A 17401-nucleotide genomic window follows, 5' to 3' on the forward strand; every position below is an offset into this window, starting at 1 on the left:
AATGAAAAAGAACTGGATAAAAGCTAGTGGGTTTAGTGAACACTGTGCTTTAAAAAAAAAAAAAAAAAGGAAAAAAGTTCTGAAGGCAGCAGAATACAGTCCTCAGAGACTCCCAAACTAGCAAGCAAGTCACAGTCTGGGCATTGCCTCTTCATCACAATCTCCTGGGGGTGTCCTGATCTCCCTCACATGTCCCAGATAGCACAGACCAGAGGGCTGGGAGAGAATGGTGCCAACGCGTCTGGGCTGAGCCATGGTACAAGCAGCACTTATTCTCTGCAGGGCCCTTGGTTTGAACTTCCTTAGAAGAGAACTACAGCTGCAAAAATCTGTAGGCTACTCTTCCAGAGTTCCTAACAAAATATTTAGATAGAGAAGTATTACTGGCAAACAAATTAAAATGCTCAAAATAATCAGTGAATCAATGATTATAGCCTGACATGCAAGTCACCAAAACTAAATGTGCAGTGGTTTATTCAAATCTCCATTCAATGGATATGTCCAGATTTTGCCTATGATGTCTTAAATAATTTTAATCTTAGGAGAGTGAAATAAATAAAAATCTAGCCATGGATATAAGACTTTTAGCAGACAATTGAGCCAAAAAAACCTAACACAAAACAAGCCCGTTTATTTGTGACATTTACTATTTATTTGAGGGTTCCCGGTGGCATAGTGGTAAAGAATTCGCCTAACAATGCTGGAGATGCAAGAGACCCGGGTCCGATCTTGGATCACAAAGATACCCTGGAGAAGAAATAGGCAACCCACTCCAGTATTCTTACCTGGGAAATCCCAGGGACAGAGGAGCCTGATGGGGCTACAGTCCATGAGGTGAGAGAGTCAGACACAACTGAACAACTGAACACACACATAGTATTTATTCACTCTTTTATTTTCTTACTAGTTCATTCAATAATCATTTTTAAACACCTACTGAGTTGAGGTACAAACTAAAAACAAACTACAAACTACGTAGTATCAATACAAACAAAGCTAGCGTAGGTGATGGAATTCCAGTTGAGCTATTTCAAATCCTGAAAAAAAGATGCTGCTAAATTGCTGCACTCAATATGCCAGCAAATTTGGAAAACTCAGCAGTGGCCACAGGAAAAGGTCAGTTTTCATTCCAATCCCAAAGAAAGGCAATGCCAAAGAATGCTCAAACTACTGCACAATTGCACTCATCTCACACACTAGCAAAGTAATGCCCCAAATTTTCCAAGCCAGGCTTCAACAGTATGTGACCATGAACTTCCAGATATTCAAGCTGGATTTAGAAAAGGCAGAGGAAGGAGAGATCAAATTGCCAACATCCGTTGGATCATCGAAAAAGCAAGAGAATTCTACTTCTGCTTTACTCACTATGCCAAAGCCTTTGACTGTGTGGATCACAACAAATTGTGGAAAATTCTTGAAGAGATGGGAATGCCAGACCACCTGACCTGCCTCTTGAGAAACCAATATGCAGGTCAGGAAGCAACAGTTAGAACTGGACATGGAACAAAAGACTGGTTCCAAATATGAAAAAGAGTATGTCAAGGATGTATATTGTCACCCTGCTTATTTAACTTATATGAAGAGTACATCATGAGAAACACTGGGCTGGATGAAGCACAGCTGGAATCAAGATTGCTGGGAAAATATCAATAACCTCAGATATGCAGATGACACCACACTTATGGCAGAAAGTGAAGAAGAACCACAGAGCCTCCTGATGAAAGTGAAAGAAGAGAGTGAAAACGTTGGCTTAAAACTCAACATTTGGAAAACTAAGATCATGGCATCTCGTCCCATCACTTCATGGCAAATAGATGGGGAAACAATGGAGACAGTGACAGACTTTGTTTTTTGGGGCTCCAAAATCACTGCAGATGGTGACTGCAGCCATGAAATTAAAAGATGCTTGCTCCTTGGTAGAAGTTATGACCAACCTAGACAGCATATTAAAAAGCAGAGACATTACTTTGTCAACAAAGGTCCGTCTAGTCAAGGCTATGGTTTTTCCAGTGGTCATGTATGGATGTGAGAGTTGGATTATAAAGAAAGCTGAGCACCGAAGAATTGATGCTTTTGAACTCTGGTGTTGGAGAAGACTCTTGAGAGCCCCTTGGGCTGCAAGAAGATCCAACTGGTCCATCCTAAAGGAAATCAGTCCTGAATATTCATTCGAAGGACTGATGTTAAAGCTGAAACTCCAATACTTTGGCCACCTGAGGCAAGGAACTGACTCATTTGAAGAGACCCTGATGCTGGGAAAGATTGAAGGCAGGAGGAGAAGGGGACGACAGAGGATGAGATGGTTGGATGGCATCACTGACTCAATGGACATGAGTTTGGGTGAACTCCGGGAGTTGGTGATGGACAGGGAGGCCTGGCGTGCTGCAGTGCATGGGGTCGCAAAGAGTTGGACACGACTGAGTGACTGAACTGAACTGATCTGAGTTGAGGTAGTAAATATAAGCTGCAATTTTATTAATTTTCTTAAAGGGAATAAGGGTTATTGAGTGGCAGCTTTAAGGGGAATATTGTTTCAGCCCTGAGGGACAATGGTGGCATGGAGGCATTATTGCAGACGTGACATTACATTAGACAGCCCAGCATCTCAGAAGATTATCTCTCTTTAGGGAGGCAAAGTTTCTCCATCCAGAGGGTGTGTATCATGTAGGTTGACAAGAGCACCATGTAGACTGCTAGGAAGTGGACTGGAGTTCCACAGACACATGTCAGTAAGTGACTTAGGGCTGTTGTGTCAATTGTTTCTACCTGGAGGGTAACCATGAGGCCTGAAGGACCAGAGATGCAAAGTGTCTGAGTGTCTGGCACACAGCGGTCATCCATAAAGCCACTACAAGCGCTTGAAGGGAGAATATATAGGGTGGGAGAAATCTTTCCCTCTTGTAACTCCTGAAACAAAACAGCATTCAGGCTAAAGGCCATTTCAAGACTGCAGGACCAAAAAAAGAAAAGAAAAAAACAACTGACACTCAATTTGAATTATGAAATTAAAAAGGCTGAATTTCCAAGCATAAGTAATGTGAAGCACAAGTGAAATTCCAAGACTGACTTTACTATGGAAAAATACAAACACATTTGAGTCTTTCCACAGAGCAGCCAGAGTGGGCATAATTAGCCTGTTTTGAAACTGGAGTCATTTGACACAGCCACATCTCTACAAGCCCTCTTGTGGCTGTCATTCTCCCAGGGGAAACTTTCACAAATTTTTACACCCAAAAAGGGATTATGGGGGAAGAAGAAGATCCCAGAAAAAAAAACACCTGGATGTGAAGAGCAATACAATTTTAACACATTTTGAGTTTCTTAGAACTATGCTGAGTTTCTCAGAAACATTGCTAGGTTTTGGTAGGATTAATCACCAGATCTTTGTTCTAAATTTTTGTGTTCTATTTTTCATTCACAAATAGATAACTCACTAGCATGAGCCCAGAAGTTACAGGTTCTGGTACAAATATCTAACTGGAAATTTCAAGATTCAAGACCACGTGAATCTTGGAGGTTTGTTGCTTAAGCAAAACTTAAATAAAATTCTTTGCTAATCTAACAAGAAATGTAACAAAAAGCTGTTTTAGGTATCCAGTTTCCAATCCACTTCAACATGCCTGAAGTTATGACAAAACAATTAGAGCTTTTAAGTCATGACTTCTGGACTCAGACCAGGAGAAAAAGGTGTAAGTGCAGGATCTGTCTTTTCTTTCCCCTCACATGTGTCCTCCTGCAGAGGTGTGACCTCAGGCCTGTAGGCAACTACTCAGCCCTTTAGTTTGCAATTGAAAAACCAGGGTCCTGGACTAGATCGATGGTTTTTGAGCTTCACTGCACTGGATACTCATTGTTTCCTAGAAACTGGGGGCTTTGCTAAAGAAAGGGGGCGTGGGGGCAAAGTGGAAGTGATGTAGGCGGGACTTCCGGCCCCTTTTGTCTTTCATTAGAGCACTTCCGTTAACATCCAGTTCACAAATTAGTCTTCCCAAAAATATTTCCTTTGGGACTTCTCTGGAGGTCCAGTGGTTAAGAATGTGCCTTGCAACTCAAGGGACGCTGATTCGATTCCTTTCAGGGATCTAAGATCTCAGATGCCACGGGCAACTAAACCCACACACCACAACTAGAGAGAAACCCACGTGCCTCAATGAAGACCCGACACAGCCAAACGAATCCATTTTAAAAAGAAAGAGATTTTGCTTAAGTGAGGTGAAAGTCACTCAGTCGTGTCCGACTCTGTGACCCCATAGACTGCACAGTCCATGGAGTTCTCCAGGCCAGAATACTGGAGTGGGCAGCCTTTCCCTTCTCCAGGGGATCTTCCCAACCCAGGGATTGAACCCTCCCGCATTGCAGGCAGAGTCTGTATCAGCTGAGCGGTCAGGGAAGCCTGATTTTGTTTAAAGTGGTTTACCAAGTTGGACAGCTTCTAGATCATAGGATGGAGACTGTTGCCGGATTGAACAGCTTATGAGGCTCTTCCAGCGTGCTGCTTCTGTAATTCCTTGCCCCGTCCCAGATGGTTACAACGCTGTTCTCTTGAGTCAGCCTAGTGACCCCTGTTCCCCAGGCCCTGGCAGAGTCGGGGACAATGTCACACTGACCAGACTTGCTAACGCCAAGGTGTGTGCCCGCTGCCCGCTGCCCGGACACGCAGCCTGTGCCCAGCCTCTCACAGGAAGGGCCCCTTCCGGCACGTTCCTTGCCTGCGCTGCAGCGCCTCCGCTGAAGCTGTCCTCTCCCTCCGTGTTGTGCGGTGAGGAGGAGAGGAGTTCATCTCCGTGAGGGCGCCTTCCAATCCCTCTCACCGCCGCTAAAACTCACATGTTCCTTCAAGGCTGAGGGACTTGTGGTTAAATGATTACAGAGGAAACAAGCTCTTTCAAAACAATTCAACAAATACTGAAGCAAGATTTACATGTGAGATGTGTTTCTTAGCATGACAAGGAAAGCAAATTGGTTCAGTGAGAAAAGTCCTGAGAAAGCAAAGCTGACATGATGGGGAAGGCGGACGACCCCATCACGCACTCACGCGCAACACACGCCAGTGTTTCTCAACTTTACACTGTACTTAACCTCTTTCAAGGAAGAGGGGTGGGGCGCTGAGGAAAGGAAGCTGCAGATTCAGGCCAGCTTGCCTCACCAAGCGTGTAACGGATAGCACTATGGCCTCAAGACACTTCTGTGGAACATGAGTAATGAGCAGACGTTTTTCATTATATAGCCAGTTATTTATTTTAATTTGCACACAGAAATAACAACCCATTAAGTTATGATTTTATGGATATAACAGACTATACTGAGACAAAACTTTTAGAGGAAATTTAAAGAAAAGTACAAAAATAATATAAGAGGTGTCACTAATATTTGGCAAAACTCATGACAGAAGTAGAAGGATTAATGGAAATCAGAAAACTTAGGGCTAGACCGGGTACAGATACTCTCCTATCCTATTTCTGGTAAAGCTAGTCTGTGAAACTGTGTACAGACTTCTCCTAAAGTCATGTTAAGGTGTCCCATGTTTGCTTGTTTGTTTTTATTTTTTGAAACGTGTTTCTTTTAAAAATGTTTATTCACTTTTTTATTTTGTTGCATCAGGTCTTAGTTGTGGCGTGCAGGTGAGAGCTTTTGTTGCCGTTTGGGAAGGTCCCCTGGAGAAGGGCATGGCAACCCACTCCAGTATTCTTGCCTGGAGAATCCCCAGGACAGAGGAGGCTGGTGGGCTACAGCACATGGTCCCACAGCGTCAGCCATGACCGAATGACGAATCCTTTCACTTTAGGGACTCTAGCGTGGCACGTGGGCTTAGTTGTTCCAAGGCCTGTGGGATCTTGCCCCCCCCACCCCCCAACCAGGGACTGAGCCTGTGTCCCTCATTGTAAGGCAGATTCCTAACCACTGGGCCACTAGGGAAGGCCCTCTTTCTTTATTAATTACCCCCATCCCACCATAATTGGTGCACAGAAGTTGCTAAATAAGGTCTTTGAAGTGGATAAATACATAAATACTTGAATGAGTGCATGCAGAAAGAAGAAATAATTGCTTCCTATCCCCAAGGAGCAGACATGTGCTCACACTGAGGAGAAAGAGGATAATTAAAATAAGATCTCAGACTCACACTTGATCGTTTGCTAGCCTCTGGCTCACCTAATGGGCCTGACAGTTTTCAGAGAAGGATTCCACTCGTCCCGTGATTCTGCTGGGCAGTGTCTACACCCTGTAGGGAGTTACCACATACCCCACCCGTGGATGGGGGTCTTCTCAGCCCAGATTCTCAAATTCTGGGCCTGAATGAAGATTAAGGGAAACTATGGTGCTATGAAGTAGTGTAAAAGGCAGTTTAGCAAAGGTGGAAAGAAACCCCGCTGAACCCAGAAGAAAAAGTGAGTGTTAATTCATGTCCGATTCTTTGTGACCCCATAGACTGTAGCCTGCCAGGCTCCTTTGTACATGAGATTCTCCAAGCAAGAATACTGGAGTAGGTAGCCATTCTCTTCTCCAAGGAATCTTCCTGACCCAGAGATGGAATCTGGGTCTCCTGCATCACAGGCAGATTCTTTACCATCTGGGCCACTAGGGAACCCAGGAGAGCCACCCACAAATGAGTGCCTGTCTGTGCGGGTGCTGAGCAGCCATAGGGCATACATGTCAGCAGTTTTGCCCTTTGCTTGGAAAGCAAGGTGTGTGTGTACCCAGAGCACTTTATGACCAGCAGAATCAAGTAGCAAAGCCTGCTAGTTTTTTTTTTTTAAGTCCGTGGCGTACTCTGTGATCTGTGTATATAAGAAGTTCTCTCTCAAACAGGATAGAAATGAATTGGAGAAAACAATTGTTTGTGTGGTGGATATGTCTCCTTTGCCCACGTCCTGTTCGATAGTAATGAAGATTGCAACACCAAACGACCCCAGATATTCTGCTTGGAGTCACCATTCGTGATGATTGCTCATAGCTAATCAAAGGATGTTATGAAATGTGAGTCAGACAGCCGCCGGCTTCCTGGAAGTTCCAGAACCTGTATATAAAGAGGGAGCTTCCTAGTTGAGACACTGGAGCAGCAGAGAGGTAGGAGCTATCAGATTCCTTAAGCTGAGAAGGAAGACAGAGACCAACATGCCCAGACTGCCTCTGCTGCTGCTGCTACTCTGGGGCACGGGGTCCCACGGCTTCCCAGCAGCAACTTCAGAAACACAAGAACAAGATGTGGAGACGGTGAAGGTAAATGCTCAACTTCACATGCCTAAGATGCAAAAGCCTTATTTGTGTTTTCCCACAATATAACAGAATAGTATCAGTATGCACTTCTGGTGGTGATTTAGTAACTAAGTCATGTCCAACTCTTTGTGACCCCATGGACTGGAGCCCACCGGGCTCCTCTGTCCATGGGCTTCCCCCAGTGAGCATACTGACATGGGTTGCCATTCTCTTCCCCAGGGGATATTCCTGACCCAGGAATCGAACCCAGGTCTCCTGCATTGCAGGTGGACGCCTGCATGGTGGGCAGATTCCTGCATTGAGGTGGATTCTTTACTGTCTGAGCTATGAGGGAAGCCCCCAGTAATAGTATAATAGAGTTTATTTAAGGATGCATTTCCTACAAAGAGAGATTTTTTCCAGAAAGGGTATTCTCCCCCAAAATGTATCTAGCTGTGCATAGACTCTCATTTTCCAGTTAAAAGTGATAGGGAACTAAAGGAATAATATACAAATATGTCTCTATAAAATTGTAATTCTGACTTCATAGTAAATAGTGGTAGGAAGAGTTCTACTCCAAAGTGAGTTTCCACCAACAATAAGGATAATAAGGACCATGCAGCCTAAGTGGAACCTTTAAAAGTAGTTTTTTGTTTCAGGTATGACAGTATAAACCATCAGTATTTAGTAAAATTGGAGGATTTCCCATTCAGTGTTTCGATAATTTTATCTTTCATCAGAAATACCTGGAAAACTACTACAACCTGAACAGTAATGGGAAGAAAGTTGAAAGGCAGAGAAACGGTGGCCTCGTAACTGAAAAGCTAAAGCAAATGCAAAAATTCTTTGGGCTGAGAGTGACTGGGAAACCAGATGCTGAAACCCTGAATGTGATGAAGCAGCCCAGATGTGGGGTGCCCGACGTGGCTCCATTTGTTCTTACTCCAGGAAATCCTCGTTGGGAGAACACAAACCTGACCTACAGGTAATCAGATTGAGCACCAGAGTGGGAACGCTCTTTCCCATCAGAGCCATGAGAAATGAAATCTGATGTGTCTGTGTTTTATTCCACTTGAAGGATTGAAAATTACACCCCAGACCTGTCAAGAGCAGATGTGGACCAAGCCATTGAGAAAGCCTTTCAACTCTGGAGCAATGTCACACCCTTGACCTTCACCAAGGTCTCTGAGGGTCAAGCGGACATAATGATATCCTTTGTCAGGGGAGGTAAGCTCTTTTTGTAGCATGAAAGTATTCTTACCTTAACTTCTCCTTGCCCTTGAATCTCTTCAGCTTTGCAGATAGATTTCCTTGTTTAAAAAAGAGTGTTGATTTTACAGACTTAAGAAGGAAACAAGATGTCATTTGCTGAAAATCTGCTGGCCTCTTAGCAAAGTTAATGCTTACTCTCTTGGGTTAAACTAAATAAGACTCTAGAGAAGCATCTGATGAATTCTGTGTCTTGCAGATCATCGTGACAATTCTCCCTTTGATGGACCTGGTGGAAACCTTGCTCATGCTTTTCAACCAGGTGCAGGGATCGGAGGAGATGCTCATTTTGATGATGATGAATGGTGGACCAGCAATTTCCAAGGTAAGGCAGCTTGTCCTGCCTCTCTCACCCTCCCCCTCCTCCCACCTTCTCAGTTCATTGTGATATTGGTTGATTTAACTGAAAGAATGCGTTAATAGAAATAGGTACTCTGCTGCTACCACTTAGAAAATTAACAACACATTTAGAAAATATAAGAGAATTACTTCTGTTAGTAAGACCATCTTACTGGTTACAAATGGGCTACTCTGAAATTTCTATTGAGAAAGTGTTGAAAATATTAATGTTTTCCTTGTGGGCATCTACACAGAATCTTTTTTTCCTGGAAACACACCAAAGTGTAACAATGTTATTAAGATATCTAGAAATTAAGGGAGAAGATACTATATATTTTTTCTAAAATTTCCAGCATTAAGCATCTATCAGTCTATAAATAGGGAAAAAATTGTGTTTATAGAAGAATATTGCTTCTCCGTGAAATAATATATGCCATATAACCACTGACAAGATTGACTAATCTGTGCTAGAGCCTTGGTTGGCTGAATTTGCTCTTTAATTGTAATCATAGAATTCAAGTTTTCACCAATCTCTTCACTGGCTCCCAGATAGCTCAGTGGTAAAGAACCCGCCTGCCAAATACAGGAGACTTGGGTTTGATCCTTGGGTCACAGAGATCCCTGGAGAAGGAAATGGGAACCCACTCCAGTATTCTTGCCTGGGAAATCACATGGACAGGGGAGCCTAGCAAGCTGCAGTCCATGGGGACGCAAAGAGTCAGACATGCCTGGGCATGTAATCTCTTCACTATTAATGAATGCATCCTTCTCACCTTTCAGAAAAAAAAAAAATTATATACTTCAAAAAGCTACTGATAAAATAAGAACATTAATCCATGTACAGTTGTAGATTACTTCTTACTTAAATGTCTCAAAACTGAAAACATTTCAAATAATTGCAAATGGGTTTATTGTCCCTTTTAGATTATAACTTGTACCGGGTGGCAGCGCATGAATTTGGCCATTCCCTTGGACTTGCTCATTCTACTGACATTGGGGCTCTGATGTACCCCAGTTACACCTTCAGTGGTGATGTTCAGCTTTCTCAGGATGACATTGATGGGATCCAGGCCATCTACGGTGGGTATAAAGAAACACAGCATAGACAGGTGGTCCTTAAAACATCCGTTGTCTATCTTTTAAGAAGCCTTCATTGGTTATGTAGTTTTCCAAAGCCAGGCAGAACTAACTTCAGATCTCTTGTTCCTTTAGGACCTTCCCAAAATCCCACTCAGCCAGTCGGCCCACAAACCCCAGAAGTGTGTGACAGCAAGCTAACTTTTGATGCCATAACTACAATTCGGGGAGAAGTGATGTTCTTCAAAGACCGGTAGGACAACAGTTCTTTTTTGCATTTTGTATTTGTAATAATAATAGGACTCACTACTATGGGGCTATATGGGCTACTACTATGCTTCACATATTATTTATTACATTTGTTTATATACATAATTATAGTTATAATTAAGCATAAACAATAGCTTGCTCTTGCACAACATAATGAATTTTTAACAACTTTTTTCCCAGCACGTATTCTGTCTTGATTCTCAGAAAACTTACCAGTGACGTAGCAAATCAGTAAATATAATTCCATTTTACAGATCGGTAAAGCAGAGAAGGCAATGGCACCCCACTCCAGTATTCTTGCCTGGAAAATCCCAGGGATGGAGGAGCCTGGAAGGCTGCAGTCCATGGGGTCGCTGAGGGTCGGACACGACTGAGCGACTTCCCTTTCACTTTTGACTTTCATGCATTGGAGAAGGAAATGGCAACCCACTCCAGTGTTCTTGCCTGGAGAATCCCAGGGACAGGGGAGCCTGGTGGGCTGCCGTCTATGGGGTGCACAGAGTTGGACACGACTGAAATGACTTAGCAAAGCAGAGAAAAGGAAAGAGATCCTCAGGGTACTGAGTTCACTGGCAGCAGAGCAGTAATCGGTCTTCTGAACTCTGCTTCAGGCCTCTTCCCGTTTTTGTCACTCTTTGGGATGGTTAAGTACATCAGAATTTTGTTAGGAGAAATTGGTCCTTTTCACAGCACTATCATGATGATGAGGGTTGTGTAGACCCCTTTGAAGTGTCATCTTGGAAAAGACAGCCTTTCCAAAGCCTGTGGTCATAACAAGTCTCTGTGCCCCCAACCCTGGGAGGAGGCAAAGACATGTAGGTGCAGGGAGAACCCCCAGAAGCTCATGAGATCCCGGCAGGGGGTGGGGAATGGATGGTCACAGTGAGTTTCTGTCCTCAGAGGAGGGTGCCAGAGCTCCCTAGGCAGCATGAGACCTCAAGAAGTCTAGGGTCCCCTTGTGTGCAAGGAGTAGGGCTGCTCTGCATACAGTTCTGACTCCTAAAGGACCAGGAAAATAGTAACAGTCTTCTTCTGAACGGCACAGCCCAGCATGCATAGAAAGTAGGGGTGCTTTAGAAGGCTGGCTTCTCCCCGCTGTCCTCTTGGAGTGCTGTTCTACTGGGTCACAGTCATAGCTGCCCCAGAAGGCAGGAGAGTCAGCTCCTCCTGCTTCCCAGCCTGTGCTTTACTATCTCGAGTTTAAGAGATAAGGATGGATACATGCAGGGGGTGGCTCAGTGCTGGGGAGTGCTGGGAAAGATACGGCTTTCAAGGAAAGCTCTCAGTACCTCAAGACAGCTCATCAAAGCAAGTACTTGAGGGATGACCCCGAAGAACAGGGCCGAGTCTAAGGTCCACAAGACCTGAGAGGACACTGAGGTCATCTAGATGTCACCAAGTCGTGGAGACACGGACGGCAGGAAACTGACGGCGACTGGCCTGCCCCAGGTCTCGCAGGCAGGCAGAGGCCACTGGATCGGAAGTCCAGAGTCTGCCCTGCGGATCCACACGACAGTTCATGCTTTGTCTTCACCCCAGTCCCTGTGGACCGTGGAGTCAACTTTGTCATTAACAAATAATAGGCAGAGCCGGACACGACTGAAGTGACTTAGCACACGTGGGACTGCAGAACCAACTTTGGAACTGCGGGTCTCAGGAACACACAGGGAGTGGCTAGGGTTTAAACTACCCTTTGCCTCTTATCAATCGCATGGCCTTGGACACCTCCCTCTGCCCCCCTGACCTCAGTTTCTAATCCGTGAGATGGAAGTCATCTCTTACAGGATTTCTGTGAGGTAGGACATGAAGTAGGTAGAGTTTGTACAAAATGCAGAATGCTAGTGTTGTGTTCTAGCCAGTGCCATTGGAGAATTTTGCAAGCTGGTTGTTAAACAGCATTATTAAAAGTTTAATTATATCAATTTAAAATTATATTTAAACCAAAGGTACTAAAAATAAGTATAACTCATCCTTTTTGTGTGTGTGTGTGTGTGTGTGTGTGTGTGTGTGTGTTAGATACTCAGTCGTGTCCAGCTCTGTGATCCCATGGACTGTAGCCTTAGCCTACCAGGCTCCTCTGTCCATGGAATTCTCCAGGCAAGAATACTGGAGTGGGTAGCCATTCCTTTCTCCAGGGGATCTTTCCAGCCTAGGGATCAAACTCAGGTCTCCGCCGTTACAGATAGATTCTTTACCGTCTGAGCCACCAGGGAAGGCCCCATCCCTTTGTATCCCTTTGCAATTATTTTGCTATATTTTTCTATTTATTTATATTCCTGAGATGGCTTATGCCTGTATGGGGGAAATACTATACAGTGAGGTACCACTTCAAATCTCTTGAAATCTGCAGTGGTTGGAGTATTTCCACCAAGAAAGTAAGCAAAGGCTACAGACCAGAACTCCTCTCCACCTCCACTTTGGAGAGCCACGTGTTAAACACTAACCCACAAGCCACCAATGCCAGCCGTAGAAGGGCCTGGATGACACCAGAACTTGCTATGTATTTGATCAAAACCTTTTTTTTTTCAAATTAGGTTCTACATGCGCACAAATCCCTTGTACCCAGAAGTGGAGCTCAATTTCATCTCTGTTTTCTGGCCACAACTCCCAAATGGACTTCAAGCTGCTTATGAGGTTGCCGACAGGGATGAGGTCCGGTTTTTCAAAGGTAATACTTTCAATTTTTGTTGTTCTTTAGTCACTAAGTCACATCTGACTCTTGCAACCCCATGGATTGTAGTCTGCCGGGCTCCTCTGTCCAATTAGCTCTCAGTTTTTACCAGTTGGGGCTTCCCTGGTGGCTCAGAGGGTAAAGCATTTGCCTGCAATGCGGGAGACCCAGGTTCCATCCCTGGGTGGGAAGATCCCCTGGAGAAGCGAATGGCAGCCCACTCCAGTATTCTTGCCTGGAAAATCCCATGGACAGAGGAGCCTGGTGGGCTACAGTCCACTTGGTCACAGAGTCAGACATGACTGAGCGACTTCACTTTCACTTTTTACCAATTAAGTTTTCTTCTGCTTTGGGGTTCATGTATGAGATTACTACTGACTTTCTTTCCATGGACTTTGACAAACTGAGCAGTCATACCATGTCAGTGGGAGTCCATCCCCTTAGCTAAGAATTGCAGAGTGCATTTCTAAGGGAAAAAATTTGAGACACAGATTTCCTGGCTTGTTTGTGAATCTGGACTTACGAAAGGATTTTCTGTGCAAACTATGTATTTTAAATCCTCTCCACCTCCCTGGGGTGTCCAGGAATAAAACTGAGAGGAACATTGGAGTCGCTTGGTTTCCTAGAGCCTGTTTTCCGCCAGTTGCTTTCCTGAAAGGAGAAGCTGCCTCACGACAGCCAGATGGGGGCTCTGCAACCTTGCCATCAGAGTATGCCTTGCAGACCAGGGGCGTTGACGCTGTCCCAGGTCTGTGAGAATCACAGAATCTCACTTAGCATAAGGCCCACAAAGTCTACCTTATGTCGTCAGATCCTACTCCAGACCGTCTTGAATGTTACCAAGATTCCCAGGCAATTCATATGAACTTAAAGTGTGAAAAGTCCTTAATTACCACGAATTGAATGAGGCAAACTTTTTGATTCTATCAGAATAAAACCCCAATCCAACGATCAGCTCCTTACTTTGACAACACTATGCCAAGGAACAGTTTTTCTGCAAATATATGATTGGCATAGTTATAGACAAACATGAAGACACCCGACCCAGTAATACTCTCAAGGCAAAGAACTGAAAACAATTCAGATGGGCAATAAACTTTGAAATGAGCTTTCTAGCTCTTTTATAATGAAAATAAATAGGATTTTAGATACACAAAGTTTCAAAGTGCCCCCCGAGGGTTAAATAAAAATATTTGTGCAATAAGAACAATGCTGGCTTCAAGATGTAAGACCAGTTTTATTTGACTTGGGGTTTACTAAGTATTGGAGAAGGAAAAGGCTACCCACTCCAGTATTCTGACATGGAGAATTCCATGGACTATAGTCCATGGGGTCACAAAAAGTCAGACACGACTGAGCAGCTTTCACTTCACTTACTGAGTGAAACGTGCAGAATCTGGACACAGCCTACATTTAAGGATTTGGAACCGTCTTCTAGTTAGATGTAATGATTTCTACCCAGGGTCGCAAGTCATTACAAACTGTGAGTCATTACAACCCTCTGGCCTTTAGGATACCTTGGGGTGAACTTCTGCAGCCTGTGGGCAACCTGGAGAAGCAAAGATTTCTATCCCTATGGTGGCATGATGAACTCTTTAGTCGTTTGAACTTTGGAAAGAGGTCCCCAGCTCCATAAACCAGTCATTCCCAAGGCTCGCTACAGATTAGAATCATCCAGGAAAAAAAAACTTAAATATACTAATTTAATTGGTCTGGGGTAGGATACCAGCATCAGTATTCAGAAAAAAACAAAAAAATCTCCCTAAATGATTCTGATGTGAAGTGGGGACACTGCCCTCGCACGTGAGAGTAAGCATTTAGCTGGAGATCTGCTTCCTGTCTACTGGTGCCCTTGGCAAGGGTTTTCATCCCGGTTTCTTGATTGGCAGGTAACAAGTACTGGGCCGTTAAGGGGCAGGATGTGCTCCGCGGATACCCCAGGGACATCTACAGATCCTTTGGCTTTCCGAGAACGGTGAAGAGCATCGATGCTGCTGTTTCTGAGGAAGATACTGGGAAAACATACTTCTTTGTTGCCAACAAATGCTGGAGGTAAAGGCTGGGTGCAGAACACGGGAGGACACCTGTCCTTTCTACGTGGAAGTTGCTAGACTGACTCATTTAAGACACAGGTCTCATACTGCCTGGGCTGGCTGCCTTTGCTGTGAATGGCAGTAGCTTGTCTAGTTACAGAGTCTATTGACCAGTAATGATCATGTCTGTCCTAGAAATCCAGGAAGAACGTGAGCCTGAATTGAGAAAGATAGTGTGAAGAGAAGGGCATTCATCTTCATAGAACTGCTGCAGCCACCAGGAACTTATCTTTCACTGCATTTGACATTAATGCACCCACTGGAGAAATTAGAACTAGATGTTATAATTCAGAGGGACCTTTTAAATTTTCTAGTCCACCCAGCATCCTACTCACCTCATCTCACCTCCTATTTTATACATAATCTGTGAAAAAGTTTTTATTACGTTCTTGCTGATGAATTCCTATATCTTTAACAAATAGTTCTGACATTCCAATTATTTTTTGACCAGGTATGATGAATATAAACAGTCCATGGATGCAGGTTATCCCAAAATGATAGCAGAAGACTTTCCCGGAATTGGCAACAAAGTTGATGCTGTTTTCCAGAAAGGTGGTAAGTGAGTTTATATACTCCTCTCTTTTGTTGCCACAGAACATCATCAGTATTGTTATTTAGAACAGAAAATACCAAAAATATTTATTCTTACAAATGACTTGGATTTTTTAATAATTCAAGTTAAACCTAGAAATCATTTGTATAATATAATGTCTCCTTTGTTTTACTTCTAGGATTTTTCTATTTCTTCCATGGAAGAAGGCAATACAAATTTGATCCCAAAACTAAGAGAATTTTGACTCTTCTAAAAGCTAATAGCTGGTTCAACTGCAGAAAAAATTGACCAATGTTTACAAGGTTAAACAGAAAAGTATGTTGTACAAGTCTATGGAAGGTGTTTCCTGAAGAGCCATGTGTCGTGTTAGTCGCTCAGTCGTGTCCGACTCTTTGCGACCCCACGGACTGTAGCCCACCAGGCTCCTTTGTCCATGGATTCTCCAGGCAAGAATACTGGAGTGGGTTGCCATCTCCTTCTCCATGAAGAGCCATATATTTAAATAAAATAAAGTTATTAAGTATAATCTTATTTTAAAGTATAATCTTATTTATACCTCATTCAGCATTTTTTTATGATTTAGAATGTAATTTTTATATACTATATACTAGTGTAATTTAGTTCCACAAATGAGGCCTACCTAAGGTCAGGTTTATAGCTTATGGTGTCATATGGGCCAGTTTTACAACGAGAGAAACTCTTCTGCAAAATATGAGACTCTGACATTGACGGTGGAAAACACTCTCCGTGATGTCTTCTCTCAGGAGAGAAAGAGACGAGATATGAGCCTTCACCATAGAAAACGATTCAGGAACGTATCAGCAACCACCACTACCATCCTGATACGCAAGGGACAACTTTGTTATAAAGTGTTTTACGTTTGAAATAAAGCCATCCCTGTCTCTACTGTTTCTAAAACTTTCTATTATGTTTGTTATGTTATTATTTCTGATTTTAAAGTCACTCAGAGATTTTCAAATTTGAAATAAGAATTAGACAACTATGCGATATATTCATGTGTGAAATGAGAGTAGATGAAAAGTTCAGATATTCTCCCTTCTCATGGAATTTACATCATACAGAAGGGGGGAGATCTATTTTCCATGCCCTCATAAGGGTTCCAAACTTGGTTTTAGGTAAGCTCAGTGACAGCATGGCAGCGCTTTCCAAGGCCTGTCCTCTTCTCTCCTTCTGAGTACACGGAAGGGTTATGTTTTCCACAGTTCAGTTCCCCTCAGTTGTGGAAGGGAGGAGTGGGAAGTGGCACCTGGATAGTCCTGGCCAGCAGAGTGTGCCCAGAAGTGACCACTGTCACTTCCGGATGGAAACCCTGGATGCCGGTGGAAACTTCTCCAGCGCTGTGGGGTGCGTGCTCAGTCGTCAGTGTCCGACTCTTTGTGACCCCATGGACTGTAGCCCACCAGGCTCCTCTGTCCATGGGATTCTCCAGGCAAGAGTACTGGAGCGGGTTGCCATTCCCTCCTCCAGGGATCTTCCCAACCCAGACATCAAGCCAGTGTCTCCTGCATCTCCTGCATTGCAGGAGGATTCTTTATTGCCAAGCCACTGGGGAAGCCATTGTAGAAGCACAGTTTGAGAGAATTTCCACAAGGTTGAAGAAGCCTGAATTCTTGGGCCAGCACTCTGAACAGTCACCCAAAACCTCAGTAGATTTTGCTTAAGAAATAAACGTTCATTGTGCTAAGCTACCAAGATTTTAGATTTTGTTAAAGCTATACAACTCGGAGAAGGCAATGGCACCCCACTTCAGAACTCTTGCCTGGAAAATCCCATGGATGGAGGAGCCTGGAAGGCTGCAGTCCATGGGGTCGCTAAGAGTCGGACACGACTGAGCGACTTCACTTTCACTTTTCACTTTCATGCGTTGGAGAAGGAAATGGCAACCCACTCCAGTGTTCTTGCCTGGAGAATCCC

General features: G+C 43.8%; 1 protein-coding gene across 1 annotated transcript; it reads left to right on the forward strand.

Annotated features, from left to right (window-relative positions):
- The first annotated feature begins 7057 nt into the window (after positions 1-7057).
- MMP1 (matrix metallopeptidase 1) lies at positions 7058-15997 on the forward strand. Its single transcript, XM_070383222.1, has 10 exons — positions 7058-7218; positions 7935-8179; positions 8273-8421; positions 8663-8788; positions 9727-9882; positions 10015-10132; positions 12684-12817; positions 14710-14872; positions 15365-15468; positions 15645-15997. Exons 1-10 carry the CDS (start codon positions 7114-7116, stop codon positions 15752-15754), a joined length of 1410 nt encoding a protein of 469 aa, XP_070239323.1. The 5' UTR covers positions 7058-7113; the 3' UTR covers positions 15755-15997.
- The last annotated feature ends 1404 nt before the right edge of the window (positions 15998-17401 follow it).

This window comes from Bos mutus, chromosome 15 (assembly GCF_027580195.1).
Source record: "Bos mutus isolate GX-2022 chromosome 15, NWIPB_WYAK_1.1, whole genome shotgun sequence".
Taxonomy (NCBI): domain Eukaryota; kingdom Metazoa; phylum Chordata; class Mammalia; order Artiodactyla; family Bovidae; genus Bos; species Bos mutus.

Bases quoted from the DNA above. Each gene is read 5' to 3' on its own strand.
- MMP1 (XM_070383222.1), top strand. From the start codon at position 7,114: ATGCCCAGACTGCCTCTGCTGCTGCTGCTACTCTGGGGCACGGGGTCC. The intron at 7,219-7,934 runs GTAAATGCTCAA...ATCTTTCATCAG, and splicing joins AAGATGTGGAGACGGTGAAG to AAATACCTGGAAAACTACTA. The intron at 12,818-14,709 runs GTAATACTTTCA...CTTGATTGGCAG, and splicing joins TGAGGTCCGGTTTTTCAAAG to GTAACAAGTACTGGGCCGTT.